The sequence below is a fragment of the Diorhabda sublineata genome, chromosome 7 (genome assembly GCF_026230105.1).
Source record: "Diorhabda sublineata isolate icDioSubl1.1 chromosome 7, icDioSubl1.1, whole genome shotgun sequence".
In the NCBI taxonomy this organism is placed as follows: domain Eukaryota; kingdom Metazoa; phylum Arthropoda; class Insecta; order Coleoptera; family Chrysomelidae; genus Diorhabda; species Diorhabda sublineata.
In genome coordinates this window covers 23,148,646-23,171,567 of record NC_079480.1, presented here as the reverse complement: position 1 = coordinate 23,171,567, position 22,922 = coordinate 23,148,646, and the positions used below count along the sequence as shown (strand labels likewise).

Below are 22,922 nucleotides of genomic sequence, written 5' to 3'. Positions count from 1 at the left end.
CATTGTTCCAAGAAAAGCACTTAGTTGTTGAAAAAACAAAACACCGCTTTCGAAACGAATCAGGATGAATGCAAATAAGACAAAAATGCGGTTCAGACAAGTTCATTAAGATGTATGCCTACCTTTCTTTAGCATAATATATAGACGTAGATATTGTACAGAATTTAAAGCAAATTTGGATAAAAAATATCGAAAAAGTTCACTGTAAATATTTTTGTTCTGTTCGAGTTCTACTTTAAAATATTTTTATTCGTTTGTTGAGGTTAATTTAACTATTTATAGTACAAATATAATTTTAATGTTTCCAGTAGTTAGGCAATCTAAGAAAACAGCTGATTTACGTCAAACGTCAACCGTGGGGTAAACAATTGAGTTTGCGGAAGGAAATTTTGCACTTGTTTTAGTAGCAACTCTTTAAGAAGCAATAAAACTGGGAAGAATAAGGTCTAAAATCGAACAAACAAAAATCACAAACCATACAAAAGCTTTTGTTTACCCCACGGCAGATATTTAGACAATTTGTTAGATTGCTCTAATCATAACCTAATTCTTCTTTTTTTATTCGAGTGATATTGTAATTGAATTGTTTCTCTTCTACAATTTTTTTAAAATATTTCTATAAAAGGTTTGCTTGAAGTGGATACATATTTTTTTATCGGAAATATTAATCAAATTTTCGATTTCGACTGACCTTGCTATATGTATATGATTATATCAATAATTCATTTACTTAAAAAGGTTAAATATGTGCATAGAATGCATATAATTAGAATAATAAAATGTATGTCATGGTTTTAATTATAAAATAATTTTTATTTATACAATTTTCCGGTATAATTTCGAAAAGGTGATAAGATTATTGGTAAATTTGTGAAACTACATTTTTAATAATACAGGATCTTTCATTTCCACGTAGATAACAAATCATAACCATTATATACAGGGTATATGAAAGAATTTTTGGAATTGTGAAGGAAATTGGATAAAAATGAGGAAATTCAACTGGAAAAGTTTGAAAATTTGGAAAAATCGCAAAATTTGAAGAATTGAGAAAATAATTCAATAAATTTGAAAAAAATGAGAAAATTTGAAAAACAAGGAAAATTGGGAATAACTTCAAGAAACTTCGTAAAAAACTGGAAAAAACAAAAAAACTGGAAAAATAGCAAATGATTGGAAAGAGTTTTAAATTAAAAAAAATCAAAACAATCCGAAAATATTTAAATAAAATCGAAAGAAGAGAAAACTAAAATGCCACTAAAATAGTTATTAAAATACTGAAAATTTCGGAAAGAAGCGGAAAATTCGAGGGAATTTTGAAAAAACTACAAAAATACAAAGAAATTGAAAAAAAAATTCACAGAACTAGATGAAATTCGGGATATTTCAAAATACCTTTTTGAAACTGGAAGCAAAAACAAGAAAAATTCGAATAAACTTTGGGAAATTCGATGAAAAATTTGAAAAGAATTCGAAAATTTGGAAAAATGGTCAATAATACCGATAAATTTAAAATTTTAAAAAATAAAATCAGACGAATTTTCAAAATAATTTAATAAATTCGAAAACAAACTGGGAACATTCGACTAAAATACTCAAAATTCCGAAAACTTGTAAGAAATTTGAGAAACTCCACAAAAATATCCAAAGAAATCGAAAATTGTAGAAAATGGGACAACTCAAGAAAATTTGAAAAAATGGAAAAAATGCATGAAACTTGAAAATTAGTAAATTGGAATTAATGAAATTGCATTTAAAATCAACAAATTCTCGTTTAAATCCAAGGAAATCGAAAAAATATTAAATAATTAAAATAAATCTAAAAAGTCTACGATAAACTCCTAAGAAACTACTGAAATTAGAAAAAAATTTTCGATAAATAGAAAAATCTAATAGAAACAATTCAGAATACATCCGGGAAACTTCTAAAAAATTCCAAAATTTCGATAAAACAAACTATAATACGGAAAAACTTCTAGACTGTTAATGAAACTACGAAAATTCGTGAAAAAAATTAAAAAAATAGTTTGATTTATACTTCGGAACGAACTATACAAATGTCTGCTTATGTAACAGGGCCGGATTTGAACATAAAGAGTTCTTGGGTATGTAATTTTTAATTTTGAAGACCAAATAAAATTCATCGATATTGTCCGCATTCGATTTTCACAACTGGGCACAATATTTTAACACATAAAAAACTCTTGTGAAATTTCAATGTTAGGTCACCCCTAATTGAACCTCCAAAATGATTCGATCGCCTATTTAAAATAACTTAATACCGTTAACACTCAGTGTAACGAATTTAGAATTTTTTAATTCATTTTTTTCGTAATTTTCGCCCTATACCTCCCACCAACTTGGGTATAAAGATAAATTGACCCCAATACGTCCCTGCTCTGTGTCTGTTCATAAGCTAGACATCCTGTATATATTATATAAATTAACCATTATTAATATAGAAATACCAATTTTTTTTTAATTACAGTTATTCAAATTCTTTGTTTGTTTAATAAACTTATCTATTCCCCCTCTCCCCGGATGGAAATTGCGTGATTTAAAGGCTTCTACTATACGATTAGGCCGTTAAGCGCGATGTTTCGCATGCCTCGTCGAACCAAGAAGACGCGGTAGTCGGTTGTGTTCATTTTATCGTAAACGCACGCATCCGTTTGGTTTTTATTCTTCGTACGTGAAGTTCGAACTTATAATAATGTGATTTTCAAGTGGTGTTTTTTATGGAATAACATTTCTAAGACAAGAAATAACCATGACTCTCAGACAACTCAAGAAGAAAAAGTAGGTTTCGTTAACGTTTTTTTATATAAAAATTTTTGTCAAAATGCATATTTAGAACTAAATAAAAATAAAATAGGTCTGTCAAGGTGAAAAAATGCGTTTTTTGACGTGAAATTCCCAGAACTTGACGTTAATTCTTTTCAGAAATAATGGGGTGGCCCGCTAATTTCGATATCACGATAGCGGGCCTAATTATATAGAAAAAAAACCGCGGGGATCGTTGGCGTCTGGGGAAAAACAGGGAATAGCCATTTCTTTCCATCAAATCATTTCGGACTGATATACATACGTTTAAATTGTTTTTCCTCGTATTGTCGGCAATTATCTTTGTAATAACGCCATAACGCCCGCTACCTTGATAATCAAATTGGCGGGTCACTCCATTATTTTGGAAAATAATTAACATCAAATTCTGGGAATTATCACGGCAAAAAAACGACATGAGCTTATCAAAATTTATTTTTTCTGCTAGTTTGACAGAAATAAATAAAATTGAGAGCATGTTATAATCTATTTTTATCAATGAGAAATTAATAGAATGATGGAATATTCGTAACCCATTTTTTTGAACAGAATTTTCCCTAATTTTTATATTGCATTTCCTATTTTTTTGGATGCTCCGCTTTTTTCATGAAATTTCTTCGATTCTTTCGAATTTTCCTAATTTTTTCCAATTTAAACCAATTTCCTTTTTGATTTTGAAAGTTTTTTTGGATCCTCTGCCTTTTTCATCAAATTTCTTCGATGTCCTATATTTTATTGAGTTTTCTGAAGTTTCTATTAAACTTTCCAATTTTTTTTTCAAATTTTTTTATTTTTTTGGATATCAGTCAAACTTTATTCGAATTTTCCACAGTTTTCAATCTAATTTACCATTTTTCTTACCCAATTTATCGAATTATTTTTCGTATTCATTTAATTTCCTTTTTAGTTCTTGAAGTGTGTTCGTATATTCCGCTTTTTTTGCAAAATTTTTGGAATTATCTCGAATGTTTTTCGAGTTTATGAACCTTTTAGTGAATTTTCATAATTTTCCTTGAGTTTTTTTGAATTCTCCCAGTAACTTTCTCCAAATTTTTCTTAGTTATTTATAAATTTCTAAAATCCAACGAATTCCTTGAAGTTTTTTCGAATTTCCCTACTTTTTTCCTAAAATTTCCTCTTTCTTTCGATATCAGCAGAGTTTTTTTGAAAATTTTTCGAATTTTCTGAATTGTTTCAATAGAATTTTCCTAATCTTTTCCAATTTAAATCAATTTCCTTTGGATTTCTCGCTTTTTTCATTCTTTCGGATTTTCCCAATTTTTTTAAATCGAATTTTCGCAATTTTTTCCAATTTAGATCAATATTTTCGAGAAATCTCCAATTTCCTTTTTGACTCTCAAATATTTTTCATATTTTCCGCTTTTTCATCACATTTATTCAATTGTTTTAAATTTTCTCAGTTTTTTATATCGAATTTTCGCAATTTTTTCCAATTTAAATCAGTATTTTCGAAAAATATCCAATTTCCTTTTTGATTCCCAAATATTTTTCATATTTTCCCCTTTTCATCACATTTATTCAATTGTTTTAAATTTTCTCAGTTTTTTATATCGAATTTTCGCAATTTTTTCCAATTTAAATCAATATTTTCGAGAAATCTCCAATTTCCTTTTCGATTCCCAAATATTTTTCATATTTTCCGCTTTTTCATCACATTTCTTCAATTGTTTTAAATTTTCTAAGTTTTTTATATCGAATTTTCGCAATTTTCTCCAATTTAAATCAATATTTTCGAGAAATCTCCAATTTCCTTTTCGATTCCCAAATATTTTTCATATTTTCCGCTTTTTCATCACATTTATTCAATTGTTTTAAATTTTCTCAGTTTTTTATATCGAATTTTCGCAATTTTCTCCAATTTAAATCAATATTTTCGAGAAATCTCCAATTTCCTTTTCGATTCCCAAATATTTTTCATATTTTCCGCTTTTTCATCACATTTCTTCAATTGTTTTAAATTTTCTCAGTTTTTTATATCGAATTTTCGCAATTTTTTCCAATTTAAATCAATATTTTCGAGAAATCTCCAATTTCCTTTTCGATTCCCAAATATTTTTCATATTTTCCGCTTTTTCATCACATTTCTTCAATTGTTTTAAATTTTCTCAGTTTTTTATATCGAATTTTCGCAATTTTTTCCAATTTAAATCAATATTTTCGAGAAATCTCCAATTTCCTTTTCGATTCCCAAATATTTTTCATATTTTCCGCTTTTTCATCACATTTCTTCAATTGTTTTAAATTTTCTAAGTTTTTTATATCGAATTTTCGCAATTTTCTCCAATTTAAATCAATATTTTCGAGAAATCTCCAATTTCCTTTTCGATTCCCAAATATTTTTCATATTTTCCGCTTTTTCATCACATTTCTTCAATTGTTTTAAATTTTCTCAGTTTTTTATATCGAATTTTCGCAATTTTTTCCAATTTAAATCAATATTTTCGAGAAATCTCCAATTTCCTTTTCGATTCCCAAATATTTTTCATATTTTCCGCTTTTTCATCACATTTATTCAATTGTTTTAAATTTTCTAAGTTTTTTATATCGAATTTTCGCAATTTTCTCCAATTTAAATCAATATTTTCGAGAAATCTCCAATTTCCTTTTCGATTCCCAAATATTTTTCATATTTTCCGCTTTTTCATCACATTTCTTCAATTGTTTTAAAATTTTCTCAGTTTTTTATATCGAATTTTCGCAATTTTTTCCAATTTAAATCAATATTTTCGAGAAATCTCCAATTTCCTTTTCGATTCCCAAATATTTTTCATATTTTCCGCTTTTTCATCACATTTCTTCAATTGTTTTAAATTTTCTCAGTTTTTTATATCGAATTTTCGCAATTTTCTCCAATTTAAATCAATATTTTCGAGAAATCTCCAATTTCCTTTTCGATTCCCAAATATTTTTCATATTTTCCGCTTTTTCATCACATTTCTTCAATTGTTTTAAATTTTCTCAGTTTTTTATATCGAATTTTCGCAATTTTCTCCAATTTAAATCAATATTTTCGAGAAATCTCCAATTTCCTTTTCGATTCCCAAATATTTTTCATATTTTCCGCTTTTTCATCACATTTATTCAATTGTTTTAAATTTTCTCAGTTTTTTATATCGAATTTTCGCAATTTTTTCCAATTTAAATCAATATTTTCGAGAAATATCCAATTTCCTTTTCGATTCCCAAATATTTTTCATATTTTCCGCTTTTTCATCACATTTATTCAATTGTTTTAAATTTTCTCAGTTTTTTATATCGAATTTTCGCAATTTTTTCCAATTTAAATCAATATTTTCGAGAAATCTCCAATTTCCTTTTCGATTCCCAAATATTTTTCATATTTTCCGCTTTTTCATCACATTTATTCAATTGTTTTAAATTTTCTCAGTTTTTTATATCGAATTTTCGCAATTTTTTCCAATTTAAATCAATATTTTCGAGAAATCTCCAATTTCCTTTTCGATTCCCAAATATTTTTCATATTTTCCGCTTTTTCATCACATTTCTCTTATTCCTCCGAATTTTCCGAATTGTTTTAACAAAATTTTCCTAATTCCATCCAATTAAATCAATCATTTTCCAAATATTTATTTAATACGTATTTCCCACTGTTTCTTTATTTTTTCCGCTATTTTCCTCCAAATTTCACTGACACTTTCGAATTTTCCGAATTATTTTAAACAAAATTTCCTCATTTTCTCCAGTGTATCAAATTCATTTCGAAATATTTCCTTCATAATTCTCAATACAGTCACCAATTGGACAAATATACAGTATGTCCTATTTAAATACAGGGTTTTTATTCTTTTCTAATCGACTGTGCAATTCCGAATAATGAAAAATTAATTTATTTAAACAAACCACAGTTACAATAATAAAAATGAAAACGTGAATACACGCGACGTGATTTAATCGAAATCAAGAGCAAAACATTCAAGGAGAAATTAATTTTTTTCGATTCGATCCAAAGTAGATGAGTTTTCAAAGGATTTTCTCCGTGTCAGGTAATCGGTGCCAACTGCCAGTTTTTTTTCTTCTTCTTTTCTTTCGCTTAACGATCTGTCCTAGATACTACTCTTATTTCATTTCTAATGTCCTTAGTTGTATTCGTTTTGATTTTCTATCAGCGTGTTATTATAATGTTTATATTTATTTCTGTTATTTATCTTATCGTTAGTAAAAGTGAAAATAATCGCTTTGGCGTTAAATTGAGGTTGATATTGATATGAAATCTTCATTTTGTTCGATTTAATCTGAATAATGGATACGCGCAGCGATCTGATTTATCGGTTTACAAGTATTATATGTATAAACAATTATTAATTAACTTTCTATTAATTAATATGACTAGTTATTTGTCGAAAGCTGAAATCTCGGTCCTGTGCCTGGCGTAGCTTCGACCAAGGTATGAAGAAATATCGTGATGTCCTCGGCTTCGCCTCGGGAATCGTGATGCGCAGGGTGTAATGTGGTGGTGTAATTTACTATTTTGACCAGTAGAGTATTAGTTTTATCTGAATTGACTTAGAGCCTGTTAGATGTATGTTGATATTGTACCGATCGCAAGCATGATTTTTTCCATATTATTTCCGAAATGGGTTGAGGTTTCTAGTCATTTTTTAAATTTTTCTGTGTTTTTATCATTTTTTTCCCAAATTTTCCTAATTTTTGTCTATTTTATTGAGTTCTCGCATGTTTTCGAGCTTTTGGAAATTCCTCATACTTCTTCCCGAATTTTCCTTTTTTTGAGCATTTTGGAATTTTTTTTAGTTTTTGCAAATTTATCATAGTTCTCTTGAATTTTTTTGTGTTACTATATTTTAAGTACTTCGCATTTTTTGTGAATTTCTTGTAGTTTTTTAATTTTCTTTCTTTGAAATTATATTCTTATGTCCTATGAGTTTGTCAATTTATTTCATATTTTCCAGATTTTTTCCCATTTTTTAATATTTTACAGATTTTTTCCGCATTTTTTCATATTTTCCAAATTTTTTCTCATTTTCCAGATTTTTTCCCATTTTTTCATATTTTCAAAATTTTCCCCTTCATTTTTTCAAGTATTTCGCGTCAATTTTTTCCATGTCTTCCAATTTTTCTCCCATTTATACATATTTTCCAGATTTTTCCCACCTTATTAAATTTTCCAGATTATTTCCCTTTCTTCCATATTTTCAAAATTTTTCCCTCCATTTTTTCAAGTATCTTGCGTCATTTTCCCCCATTTTTACATATTTTCCAGATTTTTTCCCACCTTTTTCAATTTTCCAGATTTTTTCTCATTTTTTTCATATTTCCAATTTTTTCATATTTTCAAATTCCACCCCCCATTTTTTCAAGTATTTTGCGTCAATTTTTTTCATATTTTCCAGTTTTTCACCATTTTTTCATATTTTCCAGATTTTTTTCCACCTTTTTCAATTTTCCAGATTTTTTCTCATTTTTTTTCATATTTTCCAATTTTTTCATATTTTTAAAATTTCCCCCCCAGTTTTCCAAGTATTTTGCGTCAATTTTTTCATATTTTCCATTTTTTTCCTATATTTCATATTTTCCTGATTTTTATCCCACCTTTTTCAATTTTCCAGATTTTTTCCCCATATTTTCACAATTTCCCCCCATTTTTTCGAGAATTTCGCGTCAATTTTTCAATGTCTTCCAATTTTTCTCCCATTTTTACATATTTTCCAGATTTTTTCCCCCATTTTTTCAAGTATTTCCCATTTTTTGCACAGTTCTCGTAGTGCACTCAAATTTTCTTAATTTTTTAATGATTTTCATTTTCTACTAATTTTTGACAGTTCTTTCAAGTTTTTTCCATTTTTTTGGATTTACTAATCTATTTGCAAATTTCCCGAATTTTTTCAAATTTCCTCTGATATTTTTCGTCAATTTCTCTTGTTTTTTCGAGTTTTCCTAATTTTTGTCGGGTACTGTGAAATTATATTCGTATTTTCTTTGAGTTTGTCGATTTATTTCATATTTTCCAAGTTTTTCCTCCTAATTTTTCAAGAATTTCGCATTATTTGCAAATTTCTCATATTTCTTCCGATTCTTTCATATATTTTTATATTTTTCTTAAATTCTTTGGGGATTTTTCAAATTTTTCCAAACTCTTGTCGAATTTTCCGAGTATTTTTTCAAACCAACTTGAAATTTCAAAGTTACTTACATTTTTTTAAAAATTACTCATTTCTATATATTTATTTTTCACCTTTTTATATCTGCTTATCCAAATTATCATACTTTTTTTTATTCAGCATTTCTATATTTGTTTTTGCATTTTAATAAATATTTATTTATACGAACCCCTCAAAATAGCATCAAGATAATTTTAAATAAATTATTAAATTAAAAAAAAAAATATTATAATCACTTTAATTAACGACATATTCTATCAAATGCGCCATACTGTATAACACGAGATAAAGCTTTATAAAACAAATAATTGTAAATCAATTATTTACAACTCTAATACCAACCAGTTGATCTTGATTTTATTCTACACAGTTGTAACGGTCGTCCTCAAACGTAAATTATTTGAAAATCCACAAGATTATCGTGCTACTTTTTACTATTTCTATTGAGACATTAACAAATTGAACACTCATTAAAACAACATAAAAATATTTAATGACGACTCACAACCAACATTCATAATAATAAATTTGACTCATTAAAAATGATTATAATAAAATCATATACGATTTCTATAGTTGGTTTAATCGAACCGCCACGAACACCATCTACTACAAAACTCGAAAACTACTTTATAGATAACCTTCAATTTACATAAATAGAATTTTTAATATAATTTCACTACAAGAATAACAGTTTTTTTTTTTGTTAAAATTCTTCTTAACGGAAGTTTTTGAATGAATTGTATCTAGTTATTTCATCCGTACCAACTTAAAATTAACACTTTATCAAGATCAGTCATTAACCTTTCATTTCGAACTACGTATTCTATAATTGAATGTCTTTTATGATATAACGTTATATTTGAATGTATGCGAAACAGAAGTTCTCATAATCTTTTGTATGGAAATCGAACGTTTTATTAATGTAAGTACCAAATCACGTTATAGAGATCCAATCGCTGCTTGTTTTTACTCGAATAGATAACTAGAAAGCAACGGGTAAAAACTATGCACATAACAGTAGTAAAAATTCTAACCTCAAAATAAAATTTAATTCGTCTGTTAAAAGAAAGATGTATACAAAACGTAAAAAAGAAGAGAATTTAATAAAAATGAAAGATAAAGAATTCACGGGCGATCTAAGGTCGGTAAGAGGAAGAGGGTGAGTTTTTTAGGGTTAAAAAACGGTTTATCTTGATTTCCGAGAAAACTATAAGTACGATGGAAGAAAGTCAAATTACGAAATTGTAGGTAAGACAAAGATCTACAACTTTTGTATGAACACTTTTTTCACATAACCTCAAAATTTATGTGAAAATTGATATATCCAAAGTTTTATTTTTTATTTTTGTGAATTATTATTTTTTTTCACTTTTTACCATTTTTAAAGTCTTCAACCCTGATCTAATTATTACATATTTCAGTACTATACAACAGAGTGGATATATTAACTAAGAATCTGTAATAGATAAAATTGTGTAATAGCCTAATGTTGATTTAATTGAATATTTATAAATGAATAATTATTTATTTATTGATATGATCGAAAAGAAAAGAAAAATTTACATACAATACAAACAAATCTTAGATTAACATAAAATCCATTGTGACAGATGGGAGTGTTTCGTTTCTCATTACGTACCTGTTCGGTTAAAACAAACGAAATAATTATTTTATAGCAGAATCATTTTACTAATTATATCGTTTTGATATAGCAGAAACTGTTTGTGTGAATCAATTTTATAACATTTACGTTCCGTACATCGACAATTCTTCTTCTTTTCTATGTAAAACAAAACTGTCATTTGAAATCGTAGGGATGGAGAAACGACGAGGCTTCAGTCGAGATTGATGATATAGCGAGTGGTTTATAATGAATTAATTTAATTTTTTTTAATAATATATCAAAATATAAATTTTTCGTTGTAATTGAGTCACTATATATTCATATATTTACATTAAATACTCATTGAAATTTAAACTATCTAAATTTAACCTAAAAATTTAGTATCTAATTGTTTGACGTTTCTTTTGTTGAGATTCGGCGGTGTTGCCAAAATGATTTATGACTGTTTATTATTTAAAGTAGTATGAATTTAAATAATTAGTTTATGTTTATTCAACGACACTTTATTTTCGAAATAAAAAATAAAAAAGACATTTTACCAAAAACTTTTGATTGTACGTAAGTCATGAACGAAGCAACGCATCAGCCTGGTATATTCACATCGGATTAAAATTTATCGTTATTAAAATCATTTTATTTCACGGATGCTACGTAAATTTATAATCACTATGTTAATCCAATTAAAACTAAACAGGTTTGTAATTAATATGTAATCTTGTCGAGAATGTTTAATATAGAAATGAGATAAACTGCAAATTAGAATAAAATATAAAAGATTGTTTAAAAAATACTTTTTTTACGTTTACATTATAATATTTATTTCACTTTACGGTGAGGTTATGTGTTGATACGAGGGATATTCAGAAAATTTTTAATAAAAAAATGACTGAAAACGTTCATTGATTTTTTTCAAATAGTTACTAGTCACTAGTCGTTTTGGAAATTAGTGAAAATCGATAATTGTACAATCGAAACTACAGGGTGTGCGTAGAAAACTTTTCTTAAGTTTGAATTTGAACATTTTAATTGTAAACCATAATTTTTAACGCCAAACTGCCCTTGTAAGGTTGCTTTAAATTTATACGAGGGTTGTTTGAGACGTTTCCAACCTAAAAAAGAAACAAGACATTTTTCGTGTGGGGTTGTCAAATTTGTACGAGGGTTGTTTTTGAAGTTCCAGGCCTAGCAAAAAAACAAGACTTTTTTTTTATAAAATAATTTTTATTTTTTCAACATAATCTCTATTTAAGACTATAATACATTTATTACAGATATGTTCTAATAGTTTCAACCCTTCCAATAAATAATTCTCCTCAAAATATGCGTTTACGTCCACTTCTCAAGAAATTTTCTTTATTACAAGTGAAATTTTGAGGTTAGGAAACAGGAAAAAGTCACTGGTGGTTAGATATAGTGAATACCGGGGGTGGTTAAAGAACATGTGTGTTCCTCAATAGAAAAACTGCTTGCAGTAAAACGAATCCCTGTTCAGACTATAATTGTATCCCTCGAAAGGGGTGAATTACTTGAAGATGCTAAGGTGTGAATAATGCATATTCGTTGTCACCTATTATCTAAGAAATTTTAAAAATTCGTACGTCTGTTCAATATTTTTAAACTAATGAAAAATAAGGTAATTCTGAATTAAAACTGCTTATCCAAAAAAAATAGATGAAAAATTCCCGAAAAGCAACAAAACTCGTCAATTTTTTTATCCCGCCTCTCAAAAAGAGACTGAAAAAGTTCTGAAACGCTTATAAACAAATTTTTGTATCCAATTACGTTCTAAAACTTTGTCTTTTTTGTATTAATTTGACTTTTTCTAGTTTAATTGCATCATATAAGTAAACACCCTGTATACATCCATAATTGTTAAATGAATCTTGTATCACGAAAATTTTATAATTACAACCGTGCTCAGGAAATCGCCTTTTCAATTTTTATTTTTTTTTTAATTATTATTAACACTCCCTCGTATAATTGACATCCTGTTTGAATTCGAATCAAATCAGAATTTGCCAGATCAATTAACGTAAATGAAAAACGGTCATTAATTCGATCAAAAACGAATTCGATAGCATCTTTCTAAGCGTGTTACTCTGAAGATGGGGCGTCGATTCGTATAAAAACACATCACGTAATTATTTATATCTGCGAATAATATCGGAACGGAAATAGGCGTGACGTAGCCATCACTAACGGTCGACAACATAGTCGTACGAATTTATTGGAAATAATCCGCCATTAATACACATTATATTATTAATTGCATTTTATAGTGAGATTTTTTTCAATTATTTTGTCGTATATAAATATAATATTAGATAAATAATATAAAACAGAAACTTTCTTTAGACGTGCTAGTTGATGTAGTTGATCTCTGTCACCTGTCATCCAATCTTCACTACCGCGTTCCGTGTATAAAAAATCATACCCCAACCTACCGTGTAGGCAACTAACAACGAAGTTTCTATGAAAGACATCTAGCTGGTCATTTCCAAACTACGAGTATATGTTAGTGAATAGAACGCAAGCGTCAATACTGATTGCGACAACTGACAGTGATGCCAACCTGTTTTATTTTCTCAACAAGAGTTGTAAATTCTCATAAGAATTTAATTTCTAGTATCCAAATAGAAAATAGAGGGTATGGAAATTAACCAGTTGAAACATAAAAAACGACAAATTACTTAAGAGTATTAATAAGAAACATATTTAAAATTATTTTTCTTAGGTTAGGGGAAGAATATTTAAGTTGGCTTCACCGCTTCATGATAGTGTAGAATTTACTTCTGTATACGTATACGCAATTTTTTATACAATGCTGTTCATTATTACAATTTAATTGATATAAATTATAGATAGTATCTTTTAAAAAATAGTGAAAACTAATTTGAAATTAAAATAAATTCATAGATCGAGAAAGATATTTGCATAACTTTCATTTTAAAAGTGTCATTTGACTTTTAAGTGAATACATGATTATCAGTTTCCCAAAAGTTTTCGAATGGTTTACTAACTAATCAATGCGTTTGGCAACAACGTTTGCTGTGGACGTAAATATTAACTATGAAATATTTCATTAATTCATTAACATAAAATCAAGTTGAAAAAAATATGAACTGAATTGAAAATAATGAAAACCAGAACTTAACACTAAGTTATTCGTAAAATTAACTACGATATACAATTTTATTACACGAGAAACATACAAAACGGTATATATCAGAGTCATCTGTTTATCGTAACTACAGTTATACAGGACCGGCTTTTTAAATAAATAAAAATTGTAATGTAAAATAATATTGTTAAATGAGGTATTTTTTTTTCGTATTTTGTTAATTTACGAATCTGTAATATACAGGGCGAAAAATATTCAGCTACCACTTCATTATCTTATTAGAATTTGATAGAATCATTAACTTTAATGTGCTTTTAGGAACTTTCACGTGAAATATTTTTAGATACAAGGTGTGTTATTAAATAATGACACTACATTAATACATTTTTACTTATTATCACCTTCTATACATATCCCTCTCACATAACGTCCACTGCGAACCACTGTTTCGTCGTCTACAACTTCAACGGCCTTGAAAAACGATAGAAATCACAAGGAACAAGATCGGGTGTTCTCCCGGACCGAGAATGCGATATCAATTGATGCATGTCTTGTTGGAGAATACATGACATGTCCTTTCACATTTTGGATCATTTTTACTTATTCGTCCACCAATTCTAGCAAGAATATGACATAAATCACTTGTCATTTGATTTAATCCACGGTGATTACCGATTTTTTCGATTTTGTTTTCAGTTATTGAACAATCCGGGTAGAAATCATATGGAACTTCATGTCGGTTTTCTCGAAAATATTTAAATCAATCAAAAATACGTCATATAGAAGAATAAATTGTAGAATTCAGTTTTGTTGCTCTACGTCACATTTAATCGCGAAACAAAAAAATCAGGTACATTTTTAAGGTACGGCTATATTGATTTGTTTACCGTTGTGATTATCGAATGAATACTAGGAGATTGGAAATTTATTTTTAGTTTATTGTTGCTAAAAGAATGAGATTAATATAATACAATGCGTTTCAAAATTAATATATACAGGTTTAAAAAGAATTTGGGTCACAAAAAATATTATGAAAAATACCTTCAGTGAAATTATTATTTTCCAATTTCACCTTGCGCCGGACCTTATCTTTAAATGTGGACATCGACTTTGTATTTCGTTCCCTCAACTCGTCAACGTTATTTTCAAGAAACTACGTATAGAAACTTGGATTGCATTCCATTACAATAATAGCGGGACTTGTTACAAATTCTAGTACAATTATTATATTTTGATTTTATTATTTAGATTGAGAATTTGAACAATTAATAGATACAATTCGTAATTCTTATGTAATCGTTATTCAGCCAAATAATTTTTGTGTTTCATTGCGTCATTTATTAGCTAATTTTTGATCGGTTCCAGTGTCACTTGAATTGGTAAATAGTACAGTGAGTATTAGTCCAATAAATCGACGAGCTATTATTTAAATTGGAAGACAATAGTTCGATCTTAAATAATATTAAATATATAAAATGGAAACTTTAAACCAGGGCTTCCAAACTTTTTATACCGAATATAAAACATGCTCATAGTGTGTTCACAAGGTAACATAACATGTTATTGTTTCTATATTTGTTGAATTAAAAGTTTTTTGAGTCGATTACAATTATACGGGGTTCATTGTTATTCCCAAATATACTTAACAACATTTTTTTTAATACTGCACTCGTTTTCTTTGTAATCTATTAAATTATAAATTCAACTGACAAAACTTTATTATCCTAACCTTATTATTTTGTAATTGTACGTTTTTTTAATGAAGATAATTAACGGAAATAAATAATCTTGCCAGGACCGGTTCTAGCAGGCGTAAATTTTGTTTGGATTTTTATTAATATTTTGCTTTGTTCTTAGACGGGTAGATAAGTTTGTGTGATCGTTAAGTAGCAGTAAAAGTATAAAACATTCTCAAAAGGGCGGTACATTAGGGCATTGTATGTGCCTTTATAGGATCGGCCCAGAATCTTTTATTAAACATTTTTTTGTAAATCTAATAGAAACCGTAAAAATAAACAAGAAACCTTACATTATGAACACACTATAGAAAATAAAAATAGACGTTTAACACGTTTACTGCCAATTACGAAATAATTAACTTTTTCATTTACATAAATCGACCAAAAAATTTTTTTTGGTTTTTAAAATTGACATTCGAATGTGCTGGTACTGCCCTGGCTATCTTGAACAAATAAAACCGTAACCACCCATTTCTTATGAATCCAAATAACAAACAAATCCACAAAAAAATCGTCTTGAGAAGTTTGATCACGTCGAAATAAACGAAAAAAAAAAACAAATTCCATCACGTTTATTCATTTGAATAATTTTTGCCTGATTAAGGAATCTCTATTTTATCAAATATTTTCTTTTAATAAAGTGGTAAATCGTGTGGTTTAGCTTTCGACAGAAATCTATAATAATAGACAAAAATGGCGTGACCTCGATGAGGTACAAAGTAGATTTTGCCATCACAATTACTAAATTATCTACTCTCACTTTAATTTTTATACAAATCAAATTGAAATAAATCGACTTGCATGCATGCTTACAGGGTGAAACAAACCTTTCGAATTAAATTAAAATAATTCGTTTTGCATGTTTGCTTCCATGGTGAAACAAGCCACTTAAACCCGATTTCAATAAGTCGCTTTGTATTATTGCTTACAGGGTGCAACAAAAGTTTTGAATTAAATTTTGTATGTATGCTTACAGGGTGAACCGGGCCACTAAATTCAATTTAATTGAAACTCTTCGTATTTATGCTTACAGGGTGAAACAAGCCACTTAAACCCGATTTCAATAAGTCGCTTTGTATTATTGCTTACAGGGTGCAACAAAAGTTTTGAATTAAATTTTGTATGTATGCTTACAAGGTGAACCAGACCACTAAATTCAATTTAATTGAAACTCTTCGTATTTATGCTTACAGGGTGAAACAAGCTACTTAAACCCGATTTCAATAAGTCGCTTTGTATTATTGCTTACAGGGTGCAACAAAAGTTTTGAATTAAATTTTGTATGTATGCTTACAGGGTGAACCAGGCCGCTTAAACTCAACTTAAATGAAACACTTCGTATTTATGCTTACAGGGTAAAACGAACCTTTTGAATTACGTAAATTGAAATAATTCGTTTTGCATGTATGCTTACAGGGTGAAATAATCCATTAAAATTCAATTGACGGTTTGATTTTATGACTATAGGGGTTGAAATTTACTATAAAATTGTTTCTAATATAACTAAAACATTAAGTGAGATATTTGGTGTGAGAAATTGATATACGAGGTGTGGTGAATAAATAGAGTGAATAAAAAATATAAATGTTTATAATTTAGCGAAAAAAACCATGTAGATACGAAAAAAGTTGAATTTTTCGTCATTTTTGTGATAAATTATCACGCAATATATTTGAAAAACGACAAAAACAATTTTAATAATCACGTTTTTTTGTTTTAAGTTTTTTTTTATTCTCTAAATTAAATAACAGTGTTGCTTTCATGGTCAATGTAATTTTTTTCTATTCAACGTGAACTAACAGTTACGTTCGGGTCATGTGCATTAACATGATATTTTGAAATCTGTTAGGAAATGTAACTTGACAGGCTCATTCGTCAATATAAACAAATAACAGGACTGGACTCACCAAAATTCTTACGACGGAAATATATTTATGAAGTCTGTTTGACAGAATATTGTGCAAAGAAAAAATATTTTATAGCGAGTTTAGGTATAATATTTACGTGATTTTCTTTGGTTTTTTTTAAATTATTTTTCCACCTGAACAATAATGTTTAATTAATATTGTGAATTATAATTTTTTTCATATCTACCAAACAACGAAAATTGTTTTATTTATATTAGTATTAACACTAAGGTAATTCTATACTTTCGCGGTTTCCTTGTTTTTTGATTCTAGGAAATCGAAAAATCATCTGGTTTCGATGAATTTTGTTTTAAATCTTCGTTTTTACGGAGGGCTTACGAAAAAAATTATGGAAATAAAAAAAAAATAAAAACTTATGTTGGTTTCAGGGCTTTAAATGTTCATGAAAATGCACTCATGCACGTATAATTGTTGATAACTTTTTTCCGAATAATCAAATCAAGTTGTTATATTTTTTTTTCATAATCTACACCAAAAAATGAACGAACTGAAAACAAAATTATACAAAAATGTTGATAAATCACTTTTTACAATTGAATATAATAACAATTTCTCTTAAAATTGACCTTTTCTCACATATAATCGTTTGTACCTTTTTTATTAAGTAACCATTAAAGTTATATGAACAAAACATTCTTAAAATCACTCATTGTACCCAAGTGTACAATATTAAAAGTTAAATTAGAAAAATTGAAAATTTTCACCACTAAAAAAATGGTATCTTACTAAGGTTGACTGTTAAAGAGAATTCAAAGTCATAAAACCATATAAAATCTTCAAGTGAGATATTTTCTATATTTTTCACATAAAGTCTCGCTAAAAGCGAAGATTTTTTAGAAAAAATCATCGAAATCGGATGATTTTTCGATTTTCTAGAGCGTTTATGACAACATTTAAAGTCAGAAAACCGTATTAAAACTATAAGTGAGATAAAAAATGAATAAACAAACATTTTTCTTTTCCAAAATGTTCGTTTTTTGTGTAAATTAACAAAAAGAAATATATGAACAGCGTTTGATCCTTTATAAAAAAGTTATGAACGATTATATGCGAAGAAGTGCGTTTATGGTCACATTTAAAGTCATAAAACTATATGAAATATCCAGATGAGATATTTCCCATATTTTTTTTTCGTAAATCCGCCGTAAAAACGAAGATTTAAAAAAAAATTCATCGGAATCGGATGATTTTTCGATTTACAGCCAAAAAACGAGATAACCTCGAGAGTATAAAATTACCAAAACTAATCTATCTGTCAGATTAATGTAAAATTTTGACAGATGACACCACAAACACACAAATCGATTAGATAAAAAAGAAGAATATTGGTAGTACTCCATACACACATAAAATACAGTATTTCGATTCACCCTGTATGAAAGGACTTATCACCCTGTTAAAAAGCAGATGAATAATTGTTATATAAAAGTCTTTCAATTTTTAATCACACATAAATTAACAAATTCTCAGGCAAATTGTTTTATTTTTTTCGATAAATTTTCTTGTTTTATTTCGTATTTTTTTAACGGTTAGCTGGTCATTCGTTTTGGTTCAGAGTCAGTAATAATGACGATATTGTGATTATAAATGAAGACCGAGAAGCATTATTGCGGTCGAGTTAAAGAGAACTACCTAATAAATTATTATGTACAGTTACTTTCGACTTTTTATACGTCTTTCACTATTAGATGATTGTGATTTCGTACGTAGCCGTCATTACAACCAATGACAGTGACTAAAAAAACATAAATCATATCTAAAAAAATCGAATTAAATATATTTATAATGAAATTTTTGTGAGATATTAGTTAAATTATTGTTAGTTCTGATATTTTTAACGAATAGAAATTTTAAAATTCCAACTCGAATATAGTGGTATGCAGTGGCGTTTCGCGATGAAAAATTTTAATAAACTTCACTAAAATTTTATTTCCGTACAACTCGAAACATATTTAACACTTACTCTAACTTAACCATGTTGACAGATCATTCACTGATCTAAGATTTGCACTTCCATCTAATGATAAGAAATATGCTACAAGTATAGTTTTTCAATATGTCATCTTTCATATTTATTTCGAACCAATTTAAATCAAATGAATGTTTGATGTTACTTCTGTTTGTTTGCTCTTCGCGTATATAGAAGTCAAAGATCCTCCCTTTATTTTTAATTCAATAATTATAATATTATTATATATTACTCACGAATATATCAATGTGAAACCCATAGTTATGCAACCCATATTACACACATGTAAGAATGTATGTTTTATATTTGTTTATTCAAACCAGTGAATTAAAAATAAAGGAAGGAGTCATGAACAACAGTTGAACCAAGATGGCTGTTGCATATGGCGGAGGGTAATATCCGCTTTACCATAGGCGTGTTATATAAAAATTATTTTTGGGCGAATTATGTAAAAAATTATACAGAAAAAATTGTTTTTTTTAGCTGTAAGCTACAGAACTGAATATTTTGTTGTTAAAACTTCTAAATAGTTAATTTTGATTGAACCCTATGAATCGAAAAACGAAAAATTAATCACAAACACAAAAAAACAACTTAGATAAAATGAATGTTTAATATAGCTATTTTCAGTTAGAAATAAGTATCCTTCCTTTATTTCTTAATTTTATGGGTATTAGGTATATTGACACCAGGAATTTTCTTATGTAAAACCGATAGTTGTGCAACAAAAATTACACGAGTGTGTGACTGTATGTCTGATACCTGTATATTCATCGGAATTTAATTGTCATATTAATTTTTTATTTAATTTGAGGCTTTTTATCAATGATATTGATATATACCTGTTTACTTTCACTTAAATACCCAAACAAAAAATTTTATTTTTCTTATTTATTTCGAACTCGTATCACCAACGACATCTATCATATTGATAACGAATGATTGTAATAAATTACAGTATTTAGCTGAATTAATCGGCCATTTTTAGTCCCTTTATAACTTTTTTGATGAATTTTAACTTGAAATCGTTGTTTAATCGAATATATAGTATTAATTACTTTTTCGTTCTAAATATTATGTGAATATTTCAAACTAGTACCAACAACGACATCTACCAAATTGATAATCATGTGATAGTTGGAATAATCGGCCATTTTTATCAAATGTTTTGCCAAAAATTTTCAAAACATATGAGTAACTATTAATAGAAATTTTATCCAAAGTTTTTTCATTTAAAATATTGGACTTTCTTAATTTACGTAGTGTACATGAATTTACTTATAGATCTATTTTTTTACGTATCTCAAAGTTTGTAATTTAAATAGTTATGCAACTAACATAACATGTATGTATATTACATGAGCTACATTCCTGGTTGCATATACTCAAGGGATTTTACGACATATCAATAAGACATATCGATGACAGTAACTATAAAAAAAATAAACCATATCCAAAAAAATCGAATCAAATATATTTATGATAAAATTTTTGTGTGATATTAATTATTGTTAGTTCTGATATTTTTAAAAAATAGAAATTTTAAAGTTCGAACTCGAATGTAATGGAATGCAGTAGCGTCTCGCGATAAAAAAATATTATGGTTTCAAAAAAAAACTCACCCCGTTTCCGTTTTAGTCGAATATCCATTAATTTGATCGGTTTCCGTATTGAAATGATGAATTACTCTAATGGTTATCACACAATAAAACTACGATTCACTAAGCACTTGAGCGAATTTGCACTACACGTCACTACTTCACTAAAATTTTCACCACTTCACTAAAATTTTCTTTCCAAAAATTTCCCGTACAACTTGAAACTTATTTAACACTTCTTGCAACTTAACCATGACGAGAGATCTTTCACTGAACTAAGATTTGCACTTAAAGTTCCATCTAATGATGTCTCGCTTTTCATTATGTCAAACAAAAATTTTATTTTTCGAACTCGTATCACCAACGACATCTACGAAATTAATAACGAACTGTTTGTAGTAAATTACAGTATTTAGCTGAATTAATCAGCCATTTTCAGTCCTTTTATAACTTTTTTAATGAATTTTAACATAAAATCGTTGTCTAATCGAATGTATAGTATAAATTACTTATTGTTTTAAATATTATGTAAATATAACTTATTTATATCATTTAAAATGTGCAAAAAATCATATTTTTCGTGTTTATTTCAAATTAGTACCATCTACCAAATTGATAATCATGTGATAGTTGAAATAATCGGCCATTTTTAGTCCTTTTATAACTTTTTAATCAAATTTAACCTGAATATTGCTTTTCATTACGTCAATTCAACGTTTAATACTAATAATAATTTTTGACAATATATACCAAGCGCGCCACTAATTACGTATTAAGTTATCTAAATTGTTAATTGTTAGTTTTATTGGATGATTTGTTCTCATTGTTTGTAATATTAACACCATCTAGTGGCAATTATTATGAGAACAGTTTAAATTACTGCAGGTAGGCCAATTTAAGAACTTTCTACCCAGTAAAGTTTTTAATTTCCGTTTGGGCGAACCAACTAATAGATATTTGAAGAAATATTCTTGTTTCAATTGTTAGTAATATTAACGCCATCTAGTGGCAATTATGAGAATTGTTTTAATTACGAAACAACGCCCTCTAGTATTCACGTTGCTAACGTTCCTAACTCTCCCCCATTATTTAAAGCGATGCGAAATAAAAAAAGGACAGAATTTGTTTAAGAATTCGATTATCGCATGAAAAGTTACGTGAATTTCAAAAAAAATTCTTTTTTTTAAAATTTTGTATTTTCAAATACACCCTCTTATTGGTGGACCTGAAGTACTGAAAATAATTTCCACGTGTTCCTCGGTATCACGTGGCTTACGTTTCCTAGTCTGTACTTATTGTTAGAGTCGTAGATAAAGTATAGTATTCAACTAAGGGGTAATGGTCGTAAATCATTTGATGAATTAAGTACATCAAACTTACTAGTGGTCAATTATAATATGAAAACAAATAATATTTGAGTATTTATTTGAAATATATCTTCATTTCAGACACCTGCTCAATTCCACAAGCCAAACGATCACAAAATATACGGATCCGCACGGAAAAGATCGTTTCACGAAACTAGACGATCCAATAAAAGTGAGTCATCATATATATCCACGATATTAACAAATATTTTGAATATTTTTAATTTGTAGGAAGAGCAGAGACCCCCCGTATACAATCCGGAAGATTATGCGTATTGGATTAGAAAATGGGGAAAGAAATCCGTACACGGTATCGTGTCTTTGTATTCGCATTCCAGTATGTCGGATTTGGAGAGTCATAGTTCTCGAAGGAGCTCATTTAGAGACTATAGAAACCCGATGTTGAGCTCGTCCGGAATGGAAATGACGCTCAGGCAGTTCGGAACGGTCTCCGAACTTTTATCCAAACTTAAAAGTGATCTACGACTGGCGTATCCTAGGTAAGACTCAACAAAAATCAATTTTATAATTAATTTTTCGAACATCCCTCGTAGACGGCGGCGAGTGACATAAATAAATCATAAATTAATCA

At 27.9% G+C, this 22,922-nt stretch overlaps 1 protein-coding gene across 1 annotated transcript in view; it reads left to right on the top strand.

Annotated features, from left to right (window-relative positions):
• The first annotated feature begins 2,627 nt into the window (after positions 1–2,627).
• The window catches only part of LOC130447038 (uncharacterized), a 39,179-nt gene continuing 18,884 nt past the window's right edge, over positions 2,628–22,922 (top strand). The window contains exons 1-3 of the mRNA XM_056783650.1: positions 2,628–2,799; positions 22,412–22,502; positions 22,562–22,830. Of these exons, the coding sequence (XP_056639628.1) occupies positions 2,771–2,799; positions 22,412–22,502; positions 22,562–22,830 (389 nt within the window). The 5' untranslated portion in view covers positions 2,628–2,770. The remainder of the gene's footprint in view (positions 2,800–22,411; positions 22,503–22,561; positions 22,831–22,922) is intronic.